This window comes from Sparus aurata, chromosome 19, assembly GCF_900880675.1.
Source record: "Sparus aurata chromosome 19, fSpaAur1.1, whole genome shotgun sequence".
Taxonomy (NCBI): domain Eukaryota; kingdom Metazoa; phylum Chordata; class Actinopteri; order Spariformes; family Sparidae; genus Sparus; species Sparus aurata.
The window spans coordinates 16,959,374-16,983,740 of NC_044205.1; the positions used below are offsets into that span (position 1 = coordinate 16,959,374).

Here is a 24,367-nt window from a genome sequence, read left to right on the forward strand (position 1 = left end):
CTCAGTTAACAATGCAAGCAGCGCAAATGTTTGCCACGAGAGTCATGCCTCCTTTTGATGTAGGATCTGCATAATAGATTAGCATTGTTATGCACACATGTATCAAATAACTAAGAATAAAATAGCACTTGGATTCATGCCAGCAAAACTGTTAATCCAGATAAAATGTGTGTAAATCATTCATGTGGCATGTCACACTACAGCTGTGTGTGTGTGTGTGTGTGTGTGTGTGTGTGTGTGTGTGCCTGTGTGTGCCTTTATGTCACTATGAAATAATATCTGTTTGGCTGTTTAATCTGTCAGAAAGCATTAGGTTTTAGCACAGAAACATGCACTTACAGGATAATATTATGCTCTAGCCGTCTCTCTCTCTCACAGAGGCACTTTCTCTCTGCCTGTCTCTTCCCCCCGTGTCTTCCTCCTGGTCTCTACATAAGCCAAATGACATCTCTCTGTACTTGGATCACTCCACTGTTGATCCTCTATCTCTGATGACCTCCCGCCCCCGCTGGCTGACCCCTTCTTGCTCGTTACCCAGCCGCATGCTCGTACGGTTGAGCTTGAGGGCTGCCATGTGCACGTGCCTCCCCGGGGTTTAAGTGCTGCTCGATGACGCCAACCGGTCCATCCTGCCAGCAGCCAGCTTTGCCTTTTCTCCGTGCTGTCAATTAGACTATCTCAAGTGGACCGAGAGCACGTGCCACAGCCTGAAGTGACTTACTGTTAGCCCGTAGCCTAGCATGGTCACGTCGATGCAGCAGTTATTTTCTTTTGAAGTGATTTATTCTTGGTTTAACGGGGGAAGTCACACTGTGATTGACGCAACCGTGCCCAACAAGACATCATACATGTTCACATGTTGTTCATCTTACTGTGCCTAATTAAAACACTGCAGATCAGATGATCATTGCACTTAGTCAGTCATGCTTTACATTAATTAATTCAGTGTTAACAGCTTTTCAAGGCACAAATTAGCTGCTCTATTTCTGTGCCGCTTGCAACACTTCAGAAGTTTTTCCTCCATCTCACCCGCACTTTCTTTTCACTGATCTCTCTCGCAGGTGTGATCATCGTACCCAGCGCCGGTGTGGGCATCGTGCTGGGGGGCTACATCATCAAGAAGCTGAAGCTCGGCGCCAGAGAGTCGGCCAAGCTGGCAATGATCTGCAGCGGGGTGTCTCTGCTCTGCTTCTCCACGCTCTTCATCGTGGGCTGCGAGAGCATCAATTTAGGAGGCATCAACATACCTTACACCACTGGGTAAGGAGACTTTCTTCGCCTGTTTTTTTTTTTTACATTAGCATGTGTTCTTTGTTTGTAAGGGCTTCCTCCACGTATAAATTAATCATTGTATATGAGGTTCTTGGTGTCTAAGGATACACTTGTGTCCAAACACTCCTACATATGCAGTGACATCTGAAACACACACATACTGGAGAAGGTTTGAGGCCCGGGACGCTGTCAGCGCTCCCATCATTCTCATGTGTTGTGGCGTTGTGTCGGCGTGCGAATGACTAATTAGCAACACCGGCATCTGCTCCCGTGGCTCCAGTGAATCACCATGCCACCTCTATTTCTGAGGCCCGACACCACATCAGCAGCCAGTCTGCAGAGTTATCAAACAGTCATCCCATGTGTCAGCCCCGGCGGACAGAAATATGGAGCGTGTCTATTGGCCCACACGGTCATGAATACACCAGTACAGACAGACGCACGGAGTCAGCCTGGATGCTGCTCTGCAAAGCTTTGACACATCTACTGTGCTAATATTTATTCTCATCGTACTGCCCGTTGCGAGTTGGCCGTTGATTTCTGCATCTAATCTGCAGGAAATGTGTCAGAATAAGAAGTGGTAATGCCTGTTAGTTTGAAGATGGACCCTAATTGTGTCCTTGGAACAATATTTGCATTTCTGCAGTTACTCCTAATTGGACAGCAATATCAGCAGCACATGACCTTTACAGTTCATTAAGAATGTATGAGCCACAGACCAGTTCTGTTTGGCTACCGTCATGTTTCTGTCCCTTCTGGAAACCCGTTCAGGTCACCTACTTTTGGCCTTGTCGATTTGCATTTCCATTACCAGTTTTATGGTGCAGAGTTGAGCCGCGCCGCGTCTTCTCTGGTGTACGTCCAAAGCGCACCTGCCTGCCTCCAAGCAGGCCGCGGTGATGTGTCGAACCTTGGTCAACCACGATGACCCCTTTCTCTCCCTCTTTGTGTTGGAAACCTGAGAGAAAGTCGTTTTTTAGAATAGTTACTGGTGTACTTGTTCATACTCTCAGATATCTGCTGTATTTTTATTATTCCTCACTGTGCTGCTTCATCATAAAGCATTTAAATAACTAAATAACACACTGGAGTTTTATTAGGAAATGAAACGTGTTTGCCACCCAATTAGCAGAGCTTTGTGAGCTCTTCTGTAGCGCTCCTCTGACTAGCACACAAGCCAAACATGTCATTAGTTAAAGACACACCTTCAAGCAGGTAGCCCCGTCGTGGTGGAGATGCAAATCCCTGCAGCGCTTGGCTAATGTGATGTCGGAGGTTTTAATATCAGAATGACACACCAGCAGAAAACAAATCAGAAAGGCAAACTTAATCAACTCGCAACCTTTTTAGCAGGTATACTCATGTTTAAACAAACTGCATACACATGCTAGTGTTGGTGTAAAAATTGCACAAGTTTTACCAAAAATGCTAAAGGACCCACGGTGCGGGTATGAGCCAGCAAACTCAGCACTTCATCGAACACACTAAGGTGAAGCTGCTAAACCTCTGTGAAATTTACTTTTCACATAACTGCGTTAATCAAAGTGACTATTTGCCAGTCAGTGTGCCCTTTAAAGCCTCATAGCTGACCCATTAATAACTGTAGTCTTTGTTTGAGCTGCTGTTTATAGAGAGGTCAGCAAGACGTGTGAGCTGGTGGGGTTCCTCATTATGAACAGCACCGGTCACTAGTCACTGCTAGCACCCACATGAGGAATGTTCAGCCCGAGCAACCCACCCCTTTGTGTCGCCCGTCTGTACTCACACACCAGTCTAGACGGGGCTGGAGGCTGTTTTGCAAAAAAGGACCCGACAAACGGGAAAGGTTGTCAAGAGACAAATCATGTTATGTAATATTCTTGAATATCTGAGAGTGTTGTGTGGTTATTGCATGATGATGAGTCGGACTGGAGGGATTAATTAAAAGCTTCTGTGTTGTCAAAAACAAAGAACAAAGCTGATGGGGAGGGGGAATCTTTGTTTCCCCCCTCACAAAACGGGACCTCAGACTTTATTTCCCATCATTCTCCCTGTTCAGTGTCCGCAGTGCTAGATTAAGCGTTGCGCTCTCTTTGGCTCTCAGTTTGGGTTTTCATTTGGTGCTAGCCGGCACACGGTGACACAACATCTGGAGGGTTCAGCAAAGGCCGGCGGGTTTAGTCTGAGGGGGGAGAAAAGGACATGTTTAATCAGTGCAGCGAGTCCACGGCTTCATGCCTTTTTACGTGCATGCAAATACACACACGCTGTCTGGAATGTGACACTGTTATGTCAGGACAGGCCCGAATGTGATTCCCTGCAACCATCGGTATTGCTTTATGGTCTCAGAGAAAATGATGGTCCACTGATTTTAACATGTAGCATCGAATGATTTTTGCCCTTTCCTGGTTCCTGGCAGGTTTTCATTTGTAGCTGTAAACCACTCTTGATTACTGGCAACTCATACATCATTTTCATTAAAACACAAACGGTTAGAAAGACATCTCCTGTCCGTGTCGCTCTCTGGCTGCTCTGTTGTTAGGAACTCGTCCCCGGCTGTTCCGCAGGGCTCAGGGGGAACGCTTTGCAGAGAAAACCCACGACTCGCTTCACCGCTCCCCGTTTAGACGAAGCCAAAGTCCTGTTTGGCTTAGAGCGACCGTTCCCACACTGCCCGTCGAGTCGCTGGAGGTGTCACTTCCTCAACCCCTCGTCCCCGTCCTTCTATCATCACACATCACACGAGCTGGTGGAGGAACAGATTAAAGCTAATTATAAGGATTATGTGCTGCAGATTAATAATGAGACACATTGTGGAGAAGACTGGCAGCCTCTTTCCAGAGTTTCCTCTGTTTGTCCTGCTGAAACAAAACTTTGTGGATTGGCGCCATGCAGGAAAGGAGAGCGGGGACAAGAAGTGTTACCATCTTTGCAGCAGGAAGCGTTTGGTTTTATGGGAAATGTTGTGCATATAGGAGCATGAATTTGTTTATTACATTTTTCTTGAGCTAAATGTTGTGCTGCTCTTCCCAGCAAGGCCACAGTGACCTGAATAAATACTCCCACAGATGCGATTCCCTGCCTCTGGCCCTTGCTGACATAGCAGTATCGAGAAAATACATCTCCAAAGTGTTGATGAAAAAACGAAAAACAACTTTTCATTTCAATTTTATGCAATGTGTTTTGAAAAGGCTAGTAAAAAAAACAGGAGTTACAATAAGAATGTAGTCGCTGCACTGATACGAAAACCTAAATGAGGAAAAGCTCAGTGTGGTGGTAGTCTGGTCCTCCTTGTTCATGACAAATGTTTCCTGTGTGTGCAGTCCGACTCTGACGATGACCCACAGGAACCTGACGGGCAGTTGCAACGTGAACTGTGGCTGCAGGATCCACGAGTACGCTCCGGTCTGCGGCTCCGACGGCATCACCTACTTCAACCCCTGCCTGGCCGGGTGCAGCACTGTGGGCAATGACAGCACCGGGGTGAGCACACACACAGACACACACGAGCTACACCCGGAGCTTCATTGTTTTCCTGTCTCAGAAATAATTTCAATGTAGCCGTTTATACATCGAGTAGAATAAAAGAGGATTGATAAGGACGTTGGACACATTAATCATATTGAAAACACAAAGTCGGGCTCTGTACATTCTCCTCCCATAGCTCTGAAAGTACAGGAAGTGTCAGACGGCACAACAATGTCAGATAGGAAATTATACCAACATGAGGAAAGGAAATGTCTAGATCGTATCACCGGTGCCACCCAGTCGGTCTGCAAGTGTCCAATTAAAATTTGTTTCATGTAGCCACAATATTGTCAATCTTGGAATGGGCTTCAGATCTGAGCCAGTGGGTCGTCTGATTTACCCCACTTGTTTCTGACTACAGATTAGGAACTATACCGACTGCGGCTGCGTGCAGAGCAGGCAGGTCATCACCCCGTCCTCTGGCGGCCAGGTCAACCAGCTCCAGCTGGTCATCGTTAAAACCTACCTGAACGAGAACGGCTACGCTGTGTCGGGGAAGTGCGACCGCACCTGCAACACACTCATCCCTTTCCTCGTCTTCCTCTTCATCGTGACGCTCATCACCGCCTGTGCCCAGCCCTCCGCCATCATCGTCACACTCAGGTAAGGGATCGATTCTTATTTCCTACATCCATTTACGTCCATGCAGAATCGCTTACATGGCCGTTTCTCTTCCCTCAGGTCTGTTGATGAACAGGAGAGGCCTTTTGCTCTCGGGATGCAGTTCGTCTTGCTCCGAACTCTTGGTAAGTTATTGAATATTTGCACGACAATGAATGTTTAACACATTAAACCCCCTCCACTGTGTGTTTTGTGGCCTTGTGATTTGGGTTAAACACTATAATCCCTTGTCTACTCTATCTATTTTGGATGTTGGAGGTTAAAAGATCTTCAGGATTTGGCACAAAATGCGCAGCAAGTCAGGTCTCTCATCTAATTTTTATTGTCGAGGCTTTTCCAGCTGCTCTGTAATCCGTTTTTCTAATGCTCTGTTTTCCCCAGCCTACAATTTTAAAGAGAGCGGGGTTGCAGCACTGTAGTGGACCTCTGTGAACTCCTCTGTAGATAAGTGTAGAAAAGCCCTGAGGGTTAGTTAGCGCTGCCCTGACATGCCTCCTATCTGCTTGGTATGGCTGTGTGAACATAAAGCATCTCTTAAACGTCTCTTAAACATGTGTGGAGGAGGCGTCTGAATTTGTGTGGTTATCGGTTGATTCTACAACCTGATGCAATCCTACACAGCAGCTGTGCAACACAGTTTACATTTATAGTTGCTCGTGTTGCGTTTTTGTGCCCGGCGAGATGCTGACTCAGCACTAGTCATTTCATTTTGAAGCTGCACTTAATGATGGTGTCAAATAGGATTAATTATTCTGAATGGTGTATCTAATATTTTGTCCATGGCCATTGATTTACATGAGGGTGTGAGAGCTGCCTCTGATCTGAATGAAATGGTGCCACCAAGTGGTGTAATGAGGGTGCTGCAGCACAGTCATTTTAAATTCTATTGCCATATCCATGACATAAGTGTGTACAGTAAGTGTTTTTGCAGCACGTATACATGAAGTGAATGTACTTTACAGTGTCGTAGTAACAGGACGTGAGAGGTGAACACACTTTACTCTAAATTAGCTTGAATTGGTATTTAGTTTGGGACACTTGCAGCTCATTCAGGTCATTGATCACACCGTCTCTCTCCTCCCCAGCCTACATCCCCACGCCCATCTACTTCGGTGCTGTGATCGACACCACCTGCATGCTGTGGCAGCAGGACTGCGGCGTGCACGGCTCCTGCTGGGAGTACGACGTCACCTCGTTCCGCTTCGTATACTTCGGCCTGGCCGCCAGCCTCAAGTTCGTCGGCTTCATCTTCATCTTCCTCACCTGGTACTCGATCAAGCACAAGGAGGAGCGAGACGAGCGCTGGCGCCAGCACCTGCCTCCGCTGGGCACCGTCAGCGAGCTCATCTGCCACGCCGGAGGCCAGAAGAGCCACGCACGCACCCGCTCCTGCCCAGTGTTCATCCCGCCGCGGCCCGACCCGCCCACCGCCCTGCTGCTCAACCGTGGCCACAGCAGCCTCAGCTGCCCTGGCAACGCCCTCAAAGCAATAACCCCGCCCATCTTGTTGCCGCATCACCACAGAGGCTCCGCCCATGTCTGAGAGTGCTCCGAGCCTTGAGGCTTCATCGTGACATGTGCCTTCCTGTTTGTGTGTCTGCTTTACACCAATGGGACACCAGGCGGGGCTCCACAGCTGCTGCAGGACTGTGACACAGGTGCGCCCACCATACCTAAAGGGCTGCTCATTGTTGTCTCCAACGACGGGAGACTGACAGATGTTCTTTTATTCTGAGCGTATCATCAGCTGCAGCCACACACAGCATCCACGCAGAAGGTCAGACCTCCACGTCAAGGTTGGGCCGATGTAAAGACATCACATGGTGCTACTGTTAAAGGGCAGGGCATTAAAATCTCCGTACGGACCGATGAGTCATCATCAACACAGCATCTAAAGCACAAACCTGTACTATGCAAGATCCAATGTACAGCTCCCTCTGTATTCTAAACCCGTACCTCTTTCTTCTTCTCTGCTCAGTTACCACCACGTTGTCGTCGGCTCATTCATAATCCTATTTCTCCTCACGGTCAGAGCTGTGAACATATCAGCGGTCTCTTGTATTTGAGCCATTCCCACGCTGTTCTTCTCGTCCGGTCTCGTTTATCTTCACAATTGACGAAAGTGGGGTTTTCTTATTTTTAATCCTCTCACCTTTTAATTTCCTTCCTTTTTCGTATCAGTGCCTCTCAGGCTGCCTCGGCCAGTCTAGTATACAGAGCTAGCTACCAGGGTAAACGCTAGCCACCGAAAAATAGCCAGTCACCGTCTCTCAGCTGAGCGACAAAACTCTTTTTTGCCCTTGGCTTTTGTGTTTGTCGTCACTGAGCTCGAGTGGACGTTTCTCACCTTGGCAAGGTAACCATGTAGCTTAAAGCTGACGAACACCAATGGTACAGCGTTTAGTCTTGTTTGTGAGGGAATAATCCATAACACTACTTTAATATTACAGTATGTAATATTGAGCCAAACAGGAGAAAGAAATAAGAATGGTATCTCATCTCAGACCATGTGCTGAAGCTACTGTGTGTCTAAAAGATGTGATTGTACTGTAAACTGGAAATATGATGGAGATTCAAGAAACTGTGGCAGAAATTTGACCCATTTTTCTTTTTTAACAAAATATCCTCAAAGTAAAATGATTTGTATCTAATCTGTTGTCAAAGAAACAACCACAAATGAAAAGATGCATCATTTTGGCTTTGCATTGTAATGGCTTCTCCATTCTAATGGTCATCAAATGTACATAGTAGTTATCTAGTAGTCTAGGCTTAAAAAATAAAATAAAAAAAATAAGTAGTGCGGCAAGCATGAACCTCCTTTTATCAGCTAGAGTCATCTGAGTGTTCAGTTCCTGGGTGTGTGGGGCCCTCTAGTGGACAGAGAGACGATTGTGTGAAGGCCAGTGAATGTTTGTCAGACCTACTGTACTCTACTATGACATTCTTGGTTAAAAGGTTAATTAATAAACTAAGTCACTGCACTGAAGTTAGCTCTCCAAGTTTCCCAAAGACGGACCGGAGCGAAACACGACCTGCTGTCTGGTGTGACGGAGGTCAGTTTTCTAAATCATTCAGTTGGTCTGATGGTGAACTTCGAACAAATGGAAACTGTTTGCATGGGCCTAAACTTTTTTTTTTAAAGAATATTGTTCCTTTACCTTGGGCTCGTGTTATTGTCTTAATAGAACCGTTCACCCGAAAATCAAAAATAACATGTTTTCCCTCTTACCTGTTATCTAGATTATTTAGAAATGAGCTGCAGTTTTGGAGATATCTTACCATCCCTCGTTCATGATAGAACTAGTTGGCACTCGACGTGTGGTGCCAGAAGAAATTTAATTTGAAGAACTCGACAGCAGTTTCATACAGAAACTATTTTCCTTCCACCAAAGTACACGTGTGCATCTACTCTTGGACAAGAGGGTCAAGCTCACATTAATCATCCTAGTTGGTTAGTCGATGAGAGAATGTATGCTTCCTCCTAAGTGCAGACATTTGTTTAGTGTACTGTAGTTTGGTAGAAAGAAAATAGTTCCTACATGATGCTGCTCACAATGTAGTTCCACTTTTTTTTTTTTTTAATCTGTACGGTTGATGGCTCCAAAATTCTGCAAATTCAAAACAATCTTGATGCAAAAAGTTAATTACAGGTGACAGTTATATTCTTGGGGTGAACTCTCCCTTTAAAGGTGCAATATGTAAGAATTTTAGCAAATATTATCAACAGAATGTGAAGAAATAACACATTTTGACATGATGTCTGTATTGTGTTGCTGAGATATCTACTGATGTTAGCATGCTAAAGCCCCTGGTGATCTGAGTGCTCAGTCTGGACCACTAGCTGTACGGCTAACTGAGCTAATGGCACAACAGTTAGCTGCCCCCATTTGTTTTGTTGGCCAATTCTTACAAATTGCATCCTTAAGTATCTTATGGATCGACCTTCTTTTAAACAGGAGACAGTGTTTGCAGAGAAATGGAAGAGGTGCTAACAACGCCTCTCGACTGTTCAAAAACAAAGCTATGTTCCATATTAGTTGTATTAGGTGAATATAATCATTCTAATCTGTGGCACATGTTTTGAAAACCACATTTTAAAAGTATTTTTCTTTTCTGAGGAGGTATATACTGTAAGTCTAATAAAGTAATTGTATTTTATATTTTAATTTGTTCGACCTTTTTAATACGTTTTTTGGGGAAATGGAGAATCTGCTGCAGTGAATCCATTTCAAAGGTTAACAATTTTTGGCCAAGATTCATCGTATTCTACCAGGTGAAGTTGATCGAGTGGTAACGGCAGTGACTTATTTTTAGTATTACGTGACTTAGTACCTCAAATGACATATTCATTCAAAGTGATCATCGTGTAAATATCGTCGAAGCAAATGAAGCGTATTATAGAGCTCACACATAGTTAGGAGCATATTTATGAACTAACCCATGACACAGTAGTTAATAAGAACAAAAGAATTTAAAGCTACAGAATAAAAGCGCTGGATGTGTCTCGCGGTGCCTGAACAGTATTATTCACATGTGATGTGGGGAGGGAGTCGGGTTATTACGATGTTCTTTGTATTTTTCCTGTAAAAGGACGACACAATGAGTTCTTATAAACGCTGAAGTAGCAAGAATGCCCTTCTCTCCATCTGTAATGATTCTCTATTCTTCCTCTAGTGCACTTCATCTTAGAATTAAATATTTATTGTGAAATTCTATTCTGATAAAGTACCAAATGAACATGATTGACTAAAAATAAGTGAACCAATCAGAGCACTGTTTGCAGGGAAGGGTAGAGAATCACCCAGTAATGCCACACTGATCGTTAAGACACAGTTAACGCAGGGGTGTCTGCCTTTTCTCTGCTCTTCTGCTGTCCTGATGTTGGACAGTAGATTTGCTTCAACGCGCGTTCCTTTCATCAGTATTTGAACTGAAAGATGTCCTCCTGGACAGAGCGGAAGCTGTACTCTGAAAGTCGAGCTCTTACCGCTTTTGTTCCTCAGGAGCAGGAGTCCAATTGTTTGTGAACACTTGGTTTACAAATGCCTTGAATACTTGATATTTGTCATTAAAAAAGCAGAAAAATCCACTTGGCTTGATTGAGTTATTACAAAGCTTGCGTGTGGTGGTGGTGGTGGGACAACACTTGAAGCTGACAACGGTTAAATTCAGAGGGTTTATTTCTTTAACAGCTTCATGGCTTTCCTGAAACCAGACTTGTTCTAACAATTGTACACACACACACACACACACTGTCGAGAAAGAAAAGACAGCATCAGGTTTTTTTGCAGAACCAGTTTGCTAACGTCTCAGTCGCCCTTTGGAAGCACCGACACTACAAGCAGCAGCAGATGTGAACACAGGCAGAAACATGAAACATTTTTGCCCCGAAATACTTCGCTGTGACAGAGTTTGTCGTCCTAGAACCAGTTTAAAGGGACTATACGTGCAACAAAATACTCAGGATTATCAAAGCACTACACCGCGTGATTAATTGGTGACATTTCCCAGAAAACAAGTTAGACAATGAACACTTTCACCCCTGGTGATTGTGAATGCATATGCTTGCGATTATATACTAAAAATAAGCTGCTGTGAAAGGTGACAGTGGTGTCATGATGTCAGCACACAACGAGCTCAGAGCATCAGATGTGTTTGCTGCAGCTGGATAATTCAGATGAGGTCAGTAAATTAACTGTTAAACTGTCCCATGATTTTCTAAACTATTAATGACGTATAGCACAGAGGTAAAATATTCCCGTACAGCAAATTAAAAAACTATTTGTGAACCAGACGTCTCTGAAAAGTGATCCAGTTACTGTCCTAGTTCCAAAAAGTAGTCAGAAATAAAAAAAATATTTCCTCTATCAACACAAACTGGAAGATGAAGGTCAGAATGTGGAAATGTTAAAAAGTGCGTTCAGGGTCAGATGTTGCCTTTTATGTATTATTTATACGGGGAGTGGATTCTGGAGCGTACCTAAAGCTGACTCATGCCAACTACTCTTTCACATGTTGAAATGGTTTCACCACTCAAACTTGTTTTTCATAAAAACATATATTAAAAACATCAATGGTATTATCCAGAAGGAATTCATCATTTTTAATCCCAACACTTAAGTTTAGCTGCATTAAGGCTTTTTTTTTTTCCTTTTCTAATTATATATTTGAAAAAAAAAATAATAATAATAACACTGTTTACTAATAAATGTAGGCACCTGTAAAAAAATAAACAATAACTTTAATACTCATTATACAACTCTGACTGACTGAGGTGGCATCACTCGCCGCTCTTCTCGGTGAGCTCATCTCCCAATCACTGTGTCTCTGTGTCTCTACGGCGACCAGCAGCTCATTGGCTAAGCTGGCTGGCCAGCGCCTGCGTCCGCCTCAGAGGGTCTGATTAGAGGGCTGAGGCAGGGAGCCGCTGCCCTCGTAGTCCAAGGTGAGGGGCAGAGCCGATTGAGGCAGCGCCTGTAGTACCAACCCGACACTCTGTGGGGTGCTAGTCTGTGTGGTGGGGGGACTCCCGGTGGTGCTGGCCTGCACCTTGGGCGTCAGTGTCCGCGTGGAGAAAGGGAGGTAGCCTTGGGCCCGGAATATGTCCTCCTCTTCTTCGAGGTCTAGGCCCAGGTCGAGACCCTGAGGGCCCTTCTCCTCTCCGTGTAGGCTGTTGTGGGAGCGGAGCAGGTTGTCATGTCGTGTCTCCAGCTCCGTCAGTCCGTTTCCGCTGAACATCTCTCCTTCGATCTCCTCCAGCTGCGCCAGCGTGTCGCTGTGGAGAATAACCCCATCTCCTCTTGGAGTAGATGATGATGGTACCGTCACGGGTCTGTCTATGAGCCTCTCAGGAAGGTCGTTGACAACAGATTCCAGTTTCCTTTCCAGTGTGGGCGGTGCTGGTGGCGTTTTGCTGGGGGCGGGGGTGGTGAGGCCCGGCCAGACGTCGCCGGCTAAGGCCAACTCTTCTCCGCTGCCCTCTTCAAGGCCTCCACCCCCGGCCCCAGAGCCTAGCTCTGGTAGGGTGGAGTCGTCAAGCTCGTGGGTTCGGTTGAATTTGTTTAAAACGTGTCGCAGTGCAAATATATTATCTACATCCTTCTGGAAGTTAACCCAGTTGTCTGGGCCGGGGCTGTAGTCAGGCCTACATTCATAAAGGCTTTCGTTTATGCTATACAGATCCTCCAGTCCCTGCAAGTTCACCTCCTCATCTGTCAAGTTGGGTAGTTTAACCCTGTCGTCCGTCCCACATGGGCTGTGTGCTGCCAAAGACAAAGAGACAGAAGCCTGTGAGGATCTGGAGGAGAGAGAACAGGGAGCTCTTTTCAAGTTTACTCAGACACCATGCAGTCATGCCCAGCCTCCGGCTCTCGCTTGAGGCCCCAAGCAACACACACACACAGACACACACACACACACATACACACATACACAGTTGAAAGCAGCATTAGATAAACTAGATAAACACAGCACACACACTAAGCTCAGGCCATGAGTAGTGCAAAAACATGCTGCCTTAAATTCACATTGGAAAGACGGACTGAAAAGAAAAGTACTGAATGATCCGTCATAAGAGACTAACATAATGAGCTGCACAAAGAAAAAAAGTGACGGTACAGTTAATGATTGGCCTGGACTGGGTAGAAATGCAAAATCAGGCAACCTGGAATAAAAGAACTTAATGGCAGAGGAAACAAAACAAGAAGATGCTCAGGAAGAAAAAAATAAGAAAATGTGCTTGATGCTGAATGATGTGTAAAGGAATTCAAAAACAGAAAAAGCGGCAAATAAAAGGAAATTGCAGCAAAAAAAAGCTAAATCAGAGTCAGGCTCAGTTTGCTGTCTGCAAGTAAAAACTGAGGGTAAAGAAGCATCAGCGCTGCGCTGCTTTAAAGGCGGGCTTTTCCTTTATGAGATCAGCTGTGCTGTGACTACTGCTGCTAGAGAACGGAGATGGTTTTGACTTATAGGGACTCACAGGAAGGAGAGGCTCGGTCTCCTCTTTGACCACTTTCCATGCTGCTGTTGCCTGGTAAGCAGGTGCCAGAAACACAGGTCAAAAGGTCAGTGGGGGCACAGAGAGGTCGCGGCAACTCAAGTGTCCACTCTACCACAAGCTAATGGCCATGAGGAAAGTTACATGAGAGGTATCTGGAGGTAATGTTGCACTAATGTGATGACAACGGATTATTTGTGGATATGGCTGACATGGCATGGAGGGTGATATCAAAAGGGGCACTGCAGAGTTTTGGAGAAGAAATTCAAACTCAGAATTTCTATATTTACAATATTATTGAGGCACTAACGCAAACTCAGAAATATATATTTTTTTCATAACTGAATAAACAAGCTGCTCTCAGAGGAAAATCAGGTCCAGAACACTGTTTGAAGCTAGAAAGGTGGCAGGGTCCGCCACATATAAACAAAGTTAAACAGTATGGAATTGTCCTTTAAGGTCAGTGTGTTTATTCAGTCATGAAAACAAAAAAAGTTTGTTTATTTGTATAGACGTTAAAGTAAAAAAATAAAATAAGTATTTTTCTGATTAAAATGTCCTTCCCCAAACTAAAAAGTGCACCTTTAAAGGAACAGTTTGCGATTTTGGGAAATATGCTCATTGGTTTTCTTTCCTCAAGAGAGATGACAGAATCAGTACTACTTGTCTGTACTGTAAACAACTAAGCTACCCAGCTAGCATACAGACATGAGAGTGGTACCCATCTTCTCATCTGACTCTCAGCAAGTAAGTAAAAATTGTTATTTCCCAAAATGTTGAACTCATCCTTTAAGATTTCATGTAGAATGTGAGGCATGGGGGGGAGGGGGAGATGATACAGTATCATGCATTGTCATTCACGTGCACTTGATGCTCAGATGGCTCTCAATTAGAAGCACATATCCAGCCCTCCCTACACGACTTCTTAGGCAGCCATGCTATCGTTATTGTTCAACTTCCTATATTGTAACAAATGGACTCTCAAGCAAAAGGTGTGAAATCATGAGAAAATATGACACGTTTAAACCGCTGCAGACTGACATCACACAGCAGGTAAAAGTGAAGAGACGTGTGCACAGAGGTGACAACAAATGAAGCTGCTTTAATGAGAAAAAAACACATCATCTCTTATGATTTGTTAGCGTGTCCCCAGCATGCAGCCACAGATTAAGCGCCAGCACTCCATGGATGGATGTATTAGTGGGAATGAGGCAAATTCGGCCCATGCAGGTGTTAAAGAAAAAAAAGCCACTGAAGAGAAACAAAAATGGGTGGATACCTGTGTGGCTCATAGCTTCCTCCATCTTTACCTCCTGATCAGAAAAATAAAAGCAATCGATTGTTAATGCCTTGATTTCAAGGAGATATGGGGAGGGAGATCAAATAGATCAATCACACTGAAGACTTTCTTCATGCACAGCTGCTACTCCTTAGGGAGAAATGCAATTATTGGATGATCAGAATGAGGAGAAAGGAGATTTGAAAGAAGTTTGAAAGGTCATATGATCGGGCTGGATAGAGAGATTGATCAGAAACTGAGTGGTTTGTGAGATGTGGAGTTCAACAGGGTTTCCCCTTCAAAGCAAAAACACACAAGGTTATCAAGTCAGGTGATAATGGCGGTTAAGTCACACTCCGTAAATTGACGCAAGTAACTGCTAGATCCATTTCACCAGGCTAGTTAGATTTTAATAATCTATTCCTCCAACAGAAACATCACTTGATTTAACCACAACAGCAATTTTCATTGGTTCATGGCGCTGGCATCGTACCCAAGCAGGGCAGCCAGTAAGAGATTTTAGGCTGCTATGTGACATGTGTTGGCACCGCTTTGACAAGTCAGCAGCATGCCAGCGCTGAAACACAATTAGTTTTCCCAGAGCAGCTCGGCCGCCCCGGCTCTCCACTCTCCAGGCTGGCAATTACAGACATTAAGTTTTTATCCTCAGGACATAAACAAGCCAGCCAGTCCGTGCCACACACAAACCCTTATGGGCTTCGGTCATCGCTGCATTACTTATTAACCAGCTCCATCCGTGTGGTGGTAGTAAAAAACATATTGAGGCTGATTAGAGCGGCGATGCATGACGAGCTCAAATAAAATGACAGGCTCAATTGCCGCGATGACAGCATCCTCCAAATAATATCTCAAGCACTCGTGAGTCACGGAGGGGTTCATTGCCAGGACGTACTACTATAACAGGGCCTTATTTATGTCATACAACACGCTAGAAATCAGTGTATGTGAGGAGGTCCTGGGCTGAGAAAGAGAGGTCAGAATGTGTGTGCATGGTGTGCATGTGTCATCAGGGAAGAAACACTGAACATAAATCAACAAGACACACAAGACACTCAAGAGTGATGATTCCTCGACCTCCACCTGAAACTTCGGCAAACGTCTCTGAGTGGGATTGTCCCCAAACACATGCAGCATGCAGATATGTGCAATCACACACACACACACACACCACTGAGACTGAAACAGATTCAAAACACTGAGGCGAGACTATAATTTAACCATACGGTCACCATTTCAGCATCTTTTAACTCAAACTAACTCAAATGTAATTGTCACTTGTTCATTTCATTCTTTTTCCTCTTGTGTGCAAAATCTGTTTCAGTCATCGTTGGCATCACAACTACCACTAAACCCAGTGTGACATGTTTTTGGTCATTTATGATGAGTAGGAACAGTAAACAGGCTGAAAATGAGCATTTTTACCTGCTTCCAGTCCTTTTGGTCGAGGGTTACACTGCTTGTAACCTTGACAGCTCCTCATCTCCATCAGCTGGGCATGGAGGGAGTTCAGCACGTCCCTGTCCACTGAGTACACCGCATTGGTCAGCTGCACAGGTAGAACAAACCGAAATTTAACAACCACACAAACCAAAAAAAAACTAAAACTACTAGTTTTATAATACAGAGACCAATTAAAAGTCTCAAGAGATTGAGACAGGAAGTGCAGCTTTAAGGACTGTAGATGATCTTTCACCCACCTGGTAAGGGTCACTGTTGAGGTCGAAGAACTCCAGGAAGCCGGTGGAGAACTCGCAGAACAGCGTGTTGTGGGTCTCGTTGATGGTTCTCAGGCACCAGTAGGTGTTGTTGTTGGAGCTGGTGCATGCACAGAATCCACCCACTGCACAGTAATCGAAAATTGGTTTAATACTGAAGCTAGTAACAAATATCTAGTTGCAGCGATTCATCGATTAGTTGTTTCAGTCCTTTTCCATCACAAAAGTCATATACATACACGTCCAGAGGGGAGCCGTCTGCCAGTGGTCATTATTATGTGTGAAGCAAGTGAGTCCAGGCAGACTGCAGTCATCTCCCTTCCTCTGCCGCTTCTTCTCCTTCCTTTCCTTCTTCCTTCTCCGGATCTCATTGTACAACTGGGCCTTCACATCTATTTCCTGCGCAGCTTCCCTGTTGGGACAGAAACGCAAGAGAATTACCAAAACGGTGGGACTCCAAGATGACATCAGTCTCTACCCTTTCTGATGCCAGTAACCTCAGTGGTAGAAGATCTAGAGGGGGACTTCCAGACGGCAACAGCAATGCCAAGATATGACAGTCTGTTTACTTTCATGTGTAAGCCCTCACTATGTCCAATTTTCTCTGGGATGTCATTCTAGCCACTGTCCCCCTCTTCTTCCCTGCATGAACACAGAACAGGCACTGTCCATAAAAAAAAGCAGCTGCTTTGTATTGGCCCAATCTGTTCCCAATGTTTCCTGGTGGAAGCTGATCACTGTGTTTGAGGGATTGACTGATTCTTCCCCCCCCCCCCCCCCCCCTCTGTTGAGTCATTCTATCTTTCCTTGGGACTCAATCACTTCCAGACACACATACACACACACACATACACACACACAAAATAGGTCCCTAGCCATACATCTGCTTTGTCATTTAAGCTCAACCCGGGGACCAAACACTGAATAAAAACGTCTACATAACACAAGACATCACAAAACACACACATGGTTGAGTGGGAACTACAGGTCATGTAAATGAAGGTGAGCTGTATGTTTAGACCTGACATGCAGTGACCATGCAGATATTCAGCAACGTGTACAGTCAAACAGCATCATAAGATACGATAGTTTCTTACATGAGTTATAAGTCATGGTCAGTATTTATTAATAAAGACAGGGGTGACACTAAATGGGGCAAAGCCATAATTAAAGGGGAAGAGAAACTCACTTAAATGGATGGAGTTGATCTTTCCTGTTCTTCAATCTCTCTGCCTTGTTTCTGCCCCCTTTGCTATAATAGCTGGTTTTATAAACAGAGAAAGAGACTAAGGACCACACAGAACACTTTTTGAGGCGTGAACTCCAGGCCTTAAACAAGTTATAGAGTTATAAAGTATTTTGGAGGTGAGATTTCAATGACTGACCTCTTCTCTCCACAATCACACTCGTCTGGTCGTGTCCTCTTCAAATGGCCTCGCACTTCCCGGAGGTTTTTGATTTTATCTTGAAGTGCCTCAATCTGGAATTTAATGACAAAATGAGTAACCTGGAAAAGGTGTGCATGTGTGTTGGGGTGCCAGGTTTACAGTATGAGCTGACTCACCTCCTGGTCCACATAGCTCTTATGGTCTTTCCAGGCTCTGGAGGACTGATAGATTTCTCTTTCACAGTGGACACTGTCATTCATTAAGATGAAACACCTGAAAGGGGTGCAAAAAAACACCCGTCATACACCGAACTCTAACAAACACAAAGTGTTTACATTTTTAGAGAAGCTGCCTTCTTACTTGTGGGTAACTTTCACAGAGTTTGGATATCCCACAGCGTTGGTATCGTCCGCCAGCATTTCCTCCGAACCGTCATCAGAGCTCAAATCAAACTCTGGGTCGTCTGGGTTGTAGTGGCGCTTTGTGATGACACGGCGGCGGATAGCTGACTGATCGTCTGCCTGAAGGTCCACATCGTAGATCTGACCCTCAAACTCCACAGACAGAGACCTGGTCTGCCTGGTGTGAACAAAACGTGGCCGATAACCTAAGAGGAAAACAAAATCCTTGAGTCAAGCAATGATTTTCTGCTCCTATTTTACCAATATAGTATTTTTACCTTGATGAGAACTCCATAAGAGCTGCAACTCTAATCCTTAGCTGTCTATAATCTATATAATCTGTGTGCATCTACAAGTATAATCAATGTTCATACTTCAGTTGCACCTTTTCTAGGCACCACTAGAGGGCATCAAACCATTCAGATCTTAACCACACACACACACACACACACACACACACGCGCGCACACACACAGCAACATCCTCAGAACAAATTGCAGGACTTGTTGCAGGATGTTTGCTTTTTTCGTGCATCTGTCTCCCTTTAGAGCATAAATAATCCATTACAGGAAATCAAGCCTTGAGCCTTTGCAGACGTTTTTATCCTCTCACTGGTTTTGAGAGACAGACATCAATGAAATGTGAGGAGTTCAGAAAAAGCTGGATGTTAACTGAAGCGGTCCGCTTTGTGCAATCACATTGAATTACTTTATACTCCCAGACAATATTAAATGAAGAAACAACAGGTTTGAGCAAACTCACGCTGAGACGATGAAAGCTGTCGGTGGGAGCGGCGGTCCGCTCTGGAGGGTTTTAAGGCAGTGTCGCTGCAGTCGCAGCCTCTCTCTCTGTCATAACTGCTGCGGGGCTTCAGGCTGCGGGCCCTCTTCCTGGAGCCTTCTTTTGAACCGCCTTTACACTTCTGTATCCTCCACTTGCCCGTGATCTCCTCCACACAATGCCATTTCTGTCAACAAGAGCAGAAGTAAAAAAGAAGGACTTAATATTCCTGTATGTACTTTTCAAAGTTTCCTCTCTTAAACTTCATTAGCATGTCTGGATTTTTTTTTTAAATATCACAAACCGAAGTGTCCTTGATCTCTATTTCTTTTAGAAATGTCCACATGTTACTTTAGCACCAAACTGATTTTGCTGGCATGGCCATAAAGTGCTATAGATGTTGACAATATGAAAAAGTTAATCCCAGACAAAGCCTATGTTTGACTGTGGTTTGAGAAACTCCTTGAGAAACACTTGCTTGTGACATATATCGGGCAAATCTCAGCCTGCGGGTAAGAATGGCATCCAAAAGCAGCAGGAAAGATAAACCAAAACGACCACATAAGATGAACTGGGCCTGTCTGGTGTCTAGAAAATAAAGTGGAAACCCCTATCACTCTCACGCTGGATATGTCTGTGCCAAGTACGTCACCAGTGTAATTGTGTAAATACATATCCACGCACCCCCACAGGGAAAAGAAAACTGAGGCTAATTTGTGTGAGTAGCACTGCTGGTTAGGTCTTGTATAAATGGAAGAGACACATCTGCAGAGCGCAGTGCCGATGATCAGCGGTGAGTGTGGGAACTAGCGTCCAAACAAAGGGGCCATAAGGCAGATCAAGTTTCTTCTGGAAGGCTCATATAGTGACGAAGAGCTTATGGGCCCAACAGAGCTGTTATATCAGCATTAAACAAGACTTGAGGGAGAGAGAGAGATGTAATGTCACTTAGGGATGAAAACAATCTCTGCCTCTTTTTATCCTCCGCCCTCGCCCTCCCTCCTGTGACTTCTTTTAAGGCACAGCAGCACCAATGCAGCAGCAGGACAGCAGAGATGGATGAGAAAGGAGGATGAGGAGGAGTGGCAAGAACACCAGACGTCATTCGCACCCACAAAAACATTTAGTAACAGTGGTTTTTGAGGCCCTGGTGAGTAAAATTGTCCCCACAACAAACCCAAACAGTTATCACATGATCGATTCTTAAGGACCGCAGCAGCTCTGTGACAAAAAACACAACAGAGGTTGCGCTTTTAGAAAAATCTGGTCTGAACCAAGATGGTGTGGTGGTACTTTAAGGGCAGTAACTTTTACGACTTCTCAAAAACACAACTCTCACATTCTAACCTTAAGTGTGTTCATGGCTGAGGTTCTATCATCGAAGATCCCTTTGACTATTTCAGTAGTATACTTTGGTTCGAGCCGAGGAGGAGAGTTCACCCAGCCTTCATCCATTATCAACAAAACAACACACATGCTTTAAAATGTTGTTATCTAGTTGATCTTAAATCTCCATGTGTCCGGAAATGTACAAAGCACAAAAAAGGAAATAATTTTCGGTGTAATTGTATTCAGAGGTTGTTTGGGATTAAAGAGAGCCAGTATGGTTGAGAAATCAAGGACAAATTAAAAAAAAGAGTTGCAAAGGGGTAAATTTGTAGAATGGTTGTTAGTGTACTTTGCTACTAAAAACAATAAAAAATAAGGCAGTATAAAACAGTGTAATCATTATTTTGTATGAAGCTTTTGGTTTTCTTTGTTTTGCACATCTGTGAAATGGTAAAAAGGGTGGGCGTAAAGATTCAGCCTGCAGCTTTTCGTTGAATATTTTTCTTAGTTTAATGACATAAACATAAAAGAAACTAACCACTGCTACTATTGTGCATGCAAACAACAGAAGAAAACAAAATGGAATAAAGGAAACAAGAACAAAATGAAGATGAGAGATGAAGCACTTGTCTGCTTTCTGTGTCTAGGTCCCATTCCCCCTATAATTTAGTAGGAAATACTCCACTGGCTCTAATGCTGCTCACTGGGAGGTCATGTTAAATCCTGGCAGATGAGACATTTATGACCAAATCTTATTCCTCACGATACGCAGCTACAAATTATGATGTATACTGTAAATTATTCCATTTCAACACATCTATCACAGGTACACACACTGTCACGTGCGTTCACAACACACACTGCTGAGATCAAGTAAAAATGTGCTCAGTTGCCGTCTTTAATAACTGATTGCTACATACGCACATTTATGTGATCATAAAATGGATCTGGACTGCATTAGTCAGCTCCTCAGAAGCTTGGCTCGTCATTTAACGCTACCTGAAACTTGTAACAATTTGTATTGTTCTGGTCTGCGTGCTCCAAGGCCACATACTGTAGCACTTGGCTGTGGGACTGCCAGAGAATTAATGGGCTCAGATGAAAAGGAAGTACCAGTACACCACAAAACAGCACAAAAGGGTCCAGTTATGAACCAACTGGTGTGCTGTAAATGACTATTTCACTTGTGGCTCTGTGAAATAGTTCAAGAGGCAGCATGGAGGTCACTGCAAGAGTGGTACTCATTAATGTTTGAGCACAACTAAAGAAATTGTCCACAGTGGATATCAGGGCAACTCATTTCTGCTCACAAAGGTCTGCAGAGTGCACATGGGTGTGTTTGTTTTACCTGTCCAGGCTGTTCACAGGGTGTCTGGAATTCGGCCTGCTGGCAAGTCTCTTTGACCTTCTTGTACTTCGGGAGGCTGTTGGTGTGCTGAGTGGTCACCGAGTCTTCCTTCTTTCTCAGGATCTTTCTGCGCAAAACAAGTAAACAGAATTAGGAGGAAATCGGCATCAACAAAAAGACTTATTCAAGGAGTCACTATTAAACTATTAAAGTATTACTCAACATAAGCAAGCTGAATTAAAGTTTTATTCACTTGAAGAGTTTCCTGTTTTTTACTTTCTGTCACGGCTATAGTCATGAATGGATAAATTATGAAGCGTCTGTGTTGTGCCAAAGGATCTGGGCATGGAGCTCAGCTCAGCCTCACACCAGTGCTCAGCTCTAGGCCAAGCTGTTTGACCTTGGCTTGGCATCACGTTCGACTGCAATGCCCCCTTCTCCTCTGCTACCACCACCACAAGGCCTGGCTGAATGTCTGCCCGGGCCATGCCAGCCTCCCTCCCCACACCTCATCCCCTTCTCTATTCCCAACTGTCTGCCAACACGGCCTGGCTGCTCACGAACGCAGACAGAATGACGGCGACGACGCAGCACAGAACAACCTGTCCCCTTTAAGAGTAGACCCGTTGTTGTGTTGTCCGATCGCGGTCTGTTCCAGGCGGAAAACAGCCAAGGTTCACACATTGGCTTGGCTGCAGCCTCTTGCCTTTAGCCAAGGGTGATTAAAGAGCTAACAGTTGCTGTGGATGTCACTCCCTGATGGCTGCATTACGTAGATGATTGGATTCCCGAACAACACGGTCAGTCCCAGCTGTCAGTCAGCGTTTCACGGGCTCAGCGGTACTTTACTGTAAGGTCGTGTGAGGATATTAAATGGCAGAGCGTATCACATGACCAGTAAAAGGGACTGTACGAAAAAACATTAGCTACTGTGTGTGCTGCTACATCTGTGCCCGGGAAACCGAGTGAAAGGTCTGCGGAGGCTAATCTCAGCATTTAGAGACGAGCGCACAAGCAGATAGACTTTCTAAACAGTGTGGATTAATGGAGGAATGGATTAAAAGAGCTAAAGCCCCTACAGGTCAGAGGTCACACTCTTTTCACTTCATACACAGCAGCCTATAGAGCGGCTAGTTCTCCTGTCACACAGACAGGAGACTGATGTGTGTGCACGGCAGAAAAGCTAACTATCCATTATACTCTTGGATGTGTGTCCACGGATCCCTATGCGCTCACTGGTACACTTGCAGATTAGTGGAAAGGAGATGGGAGTGCCAAACCAGTGAGTGGAGGGGAAAAAATGGGGATTGAGGAGAAAACAGCAGCTGTATGTGAGAACATGACTTACTGTATTATACAGTATCATCAGACATGCTGCCAGCAGAGTCTGGCCCCAGCTGGTGTTACTGTTCTCTCTCCCTTTATTTTCCCAACACTGCCCATATGTCTTTTCCTTCTTATTTACCTAATTTTTCAAAACTTTTTTTCTCATGCGAAGACAAGCTTGATGGGATTATTCCTCTCCAAGTTGTCAGATTTCTGTCAGTGTACCCCTGGCATTACCACAGCTTAACATGTTAGGTGAACAAAAGCCTGCTGTCAGGTTGGAGGTATCATTTTCAGCAATGTATATCTGGCAGCAGAGGGGAGGTTAAATAAAGACCTGACGGAGTTTGCGAGGGGGCATGTACCGTATGCAATGCCGTGCCTGACAAAGACAACAGTCTTGGGGGAAACAGTCAAGCGTCAGCTATAGTGTGGCTGCCGCATTCCACACTAGAAGAGCTGGTGACATGTCCTGTGAGTGGATTGAGTGAGAGCCCTCCAGCCATTCCTCAAGTAACATCATCCTGAGTCTGACTAGCCTTTGTTTATGTTGCGCGCATCTGGCTCTACCATGTTACTGAAATGTATCTTCCGTCTGTCTCCAGCAGTGCAGGAACAGCAGGCTAAGTCAGGTTTCAAGCACTGATCATGTGCTCAATATACATAAGGCCTCTTCAGAAGACAAAGACTCTGCTTGTTTTTCTTCGATCATATGACCTGGTTATGCATGTGTCAGCGCCTGCTACGTGAACTGTCATAATTTGCCAGTCGCTTATAGCTTTAACAAACAACTTTGAATATTTCAACCTCTTCCACTGCCGCTGCTTTCCAAGCCGACTGTGGTCAGGAAATGTCTGTCAGATAACAAATAACTGGGAAAAGCGTCTGCTTTGCTGGAACGGGGAACTTGCACTGAACCTTTTGAGCACATTTTGGGTTCATTGAAATGTTTTGTCAGGTTTGTGCGACACACAATGCTCTGCAATGACATGGATGTGCCTGCGGTGTGGAAAAGGAATAAAGAAAACCCAGCTTACCCTCGCTCCACAAGGAATGTGTCCCTCCAGACTTTGGGTTTCCGGTTGGGTTTGAATCTAGGAAAACAAAACGCACAAAGTTTATAGAATTCATATGGACTGTGCACTCACCATCAGCTACAGTATGTCAGGTATGCAGCAAGCCAACATTATGTGGATCATAGAGAGCTCAAGACCTTGTGGGTTGAGGGAATCAGTGTAATGCTCTTTGTGTACCAAAAAATTCTTTCACTTGCACAATAAATATTTTCCAGGGTGATTAATTTCTATCACCCAGTAGTGCAGATATATTAACAATCTACTTCTTTTAAATGCCCAGTAAAGGACAATGATTTTGCATTGATACT

The 24,367-nt window shown here is 44.6% G+C and overlaps 2 protein-coding genes across 8 annotated transcripts in view; one reads left to right on the plus strand and one right to left on the minus strand.

Moving 5' to 3' along the window:
• slco5a1 (solute carrier organic anion transporter family member 5A1) overlaps positions 1-10,489 on the plus strand; it is a 43,530-nt gene extending 33,041 nt beyond the window's left edge. The window contains exons 6-10 of the mRNA XM_030397727.1: positions 1,062-1,260; positions 4,575-4,734; positions 5,141-5,382; positions 5,461-5,525; positions 6,486-10,489. Coding sequence (XP_030253587.1) covers positions 1,062-1,260; positions 4,575-4,734; positions 5,141-5,382; positions 5,461-5,525; positions 6,486-6,943 — 1,124 coding nt within the window. The 3' untranslated portion in view covers positions 6,944-10,489. The remainder of the gene's footprint in view (positions 1-1,061; positions 1,261-4,574; positions 4,735-5,140; positions 5,383-5,460; positions 5,526-6,485) is intronic.
• A 73-nt stretch (positions 10,490-10,562) lies between these two features.
• The window catches only part of sulf1 (sulfatase 1), an 88,988-nt gene continuing 75,183 nt past the window's right edge, over positions 10,563-24,367 (minus strand). For 4 of the 7 annotated variants that reach the window (XM_030397722.1, XM_030397721.1, XM_030397719.1 and 1 more), the window contains 11 exons: positions 24,021-24,077; positions 21,658-21,784; positions 18,963-19,167; positions 18,160-18,406; positions 17,976-18,072; positions 17,797-17,891; positions 17,601-17,672; positions 16,651-16,823; positions 16,394-16,536; positions 16,119-16,242; positions 10,563-12,662 (listed from right to left, as the gene is read on the minus strand). In XM_030397722.1, coding sequence (XP_030253582.1) covers positions 11,791-12,662; positions 16,119-16,242; positions 16,394-16,536; positions 16,651-16,823; positions 17,601-17,672; positions 17,797-17,891; positions 17,976-18,072; positions 18,160-18,406; positions 18,963-19,167; positions 21,658-21,784; positions 24,021-24,077 — 2,212 coding nt within the window. In that variant the 3' untranslated portion in view covers positions 10,563-11,790. Of the gene's footprint in view, positions 12,663-13,378; positions 13,430-14,675; positions 14,710-16,118; positions 16,243-16,393; positions 16,537-16,650; positions 16,824-17,600; positions 17,673-17,796; positions 17,892-17,975; positions 18,073-18,159; positions 18,407-18,962; positions 19,168-21,657; positions 21,785-24,020; positions 24,078-24,367 lie in introns of all 7 variants that reach the window. The other 3 variants (XM_030397725.1, XM_030397726.1, XM_030397724.1) reach the window with 3 other exon arrangements.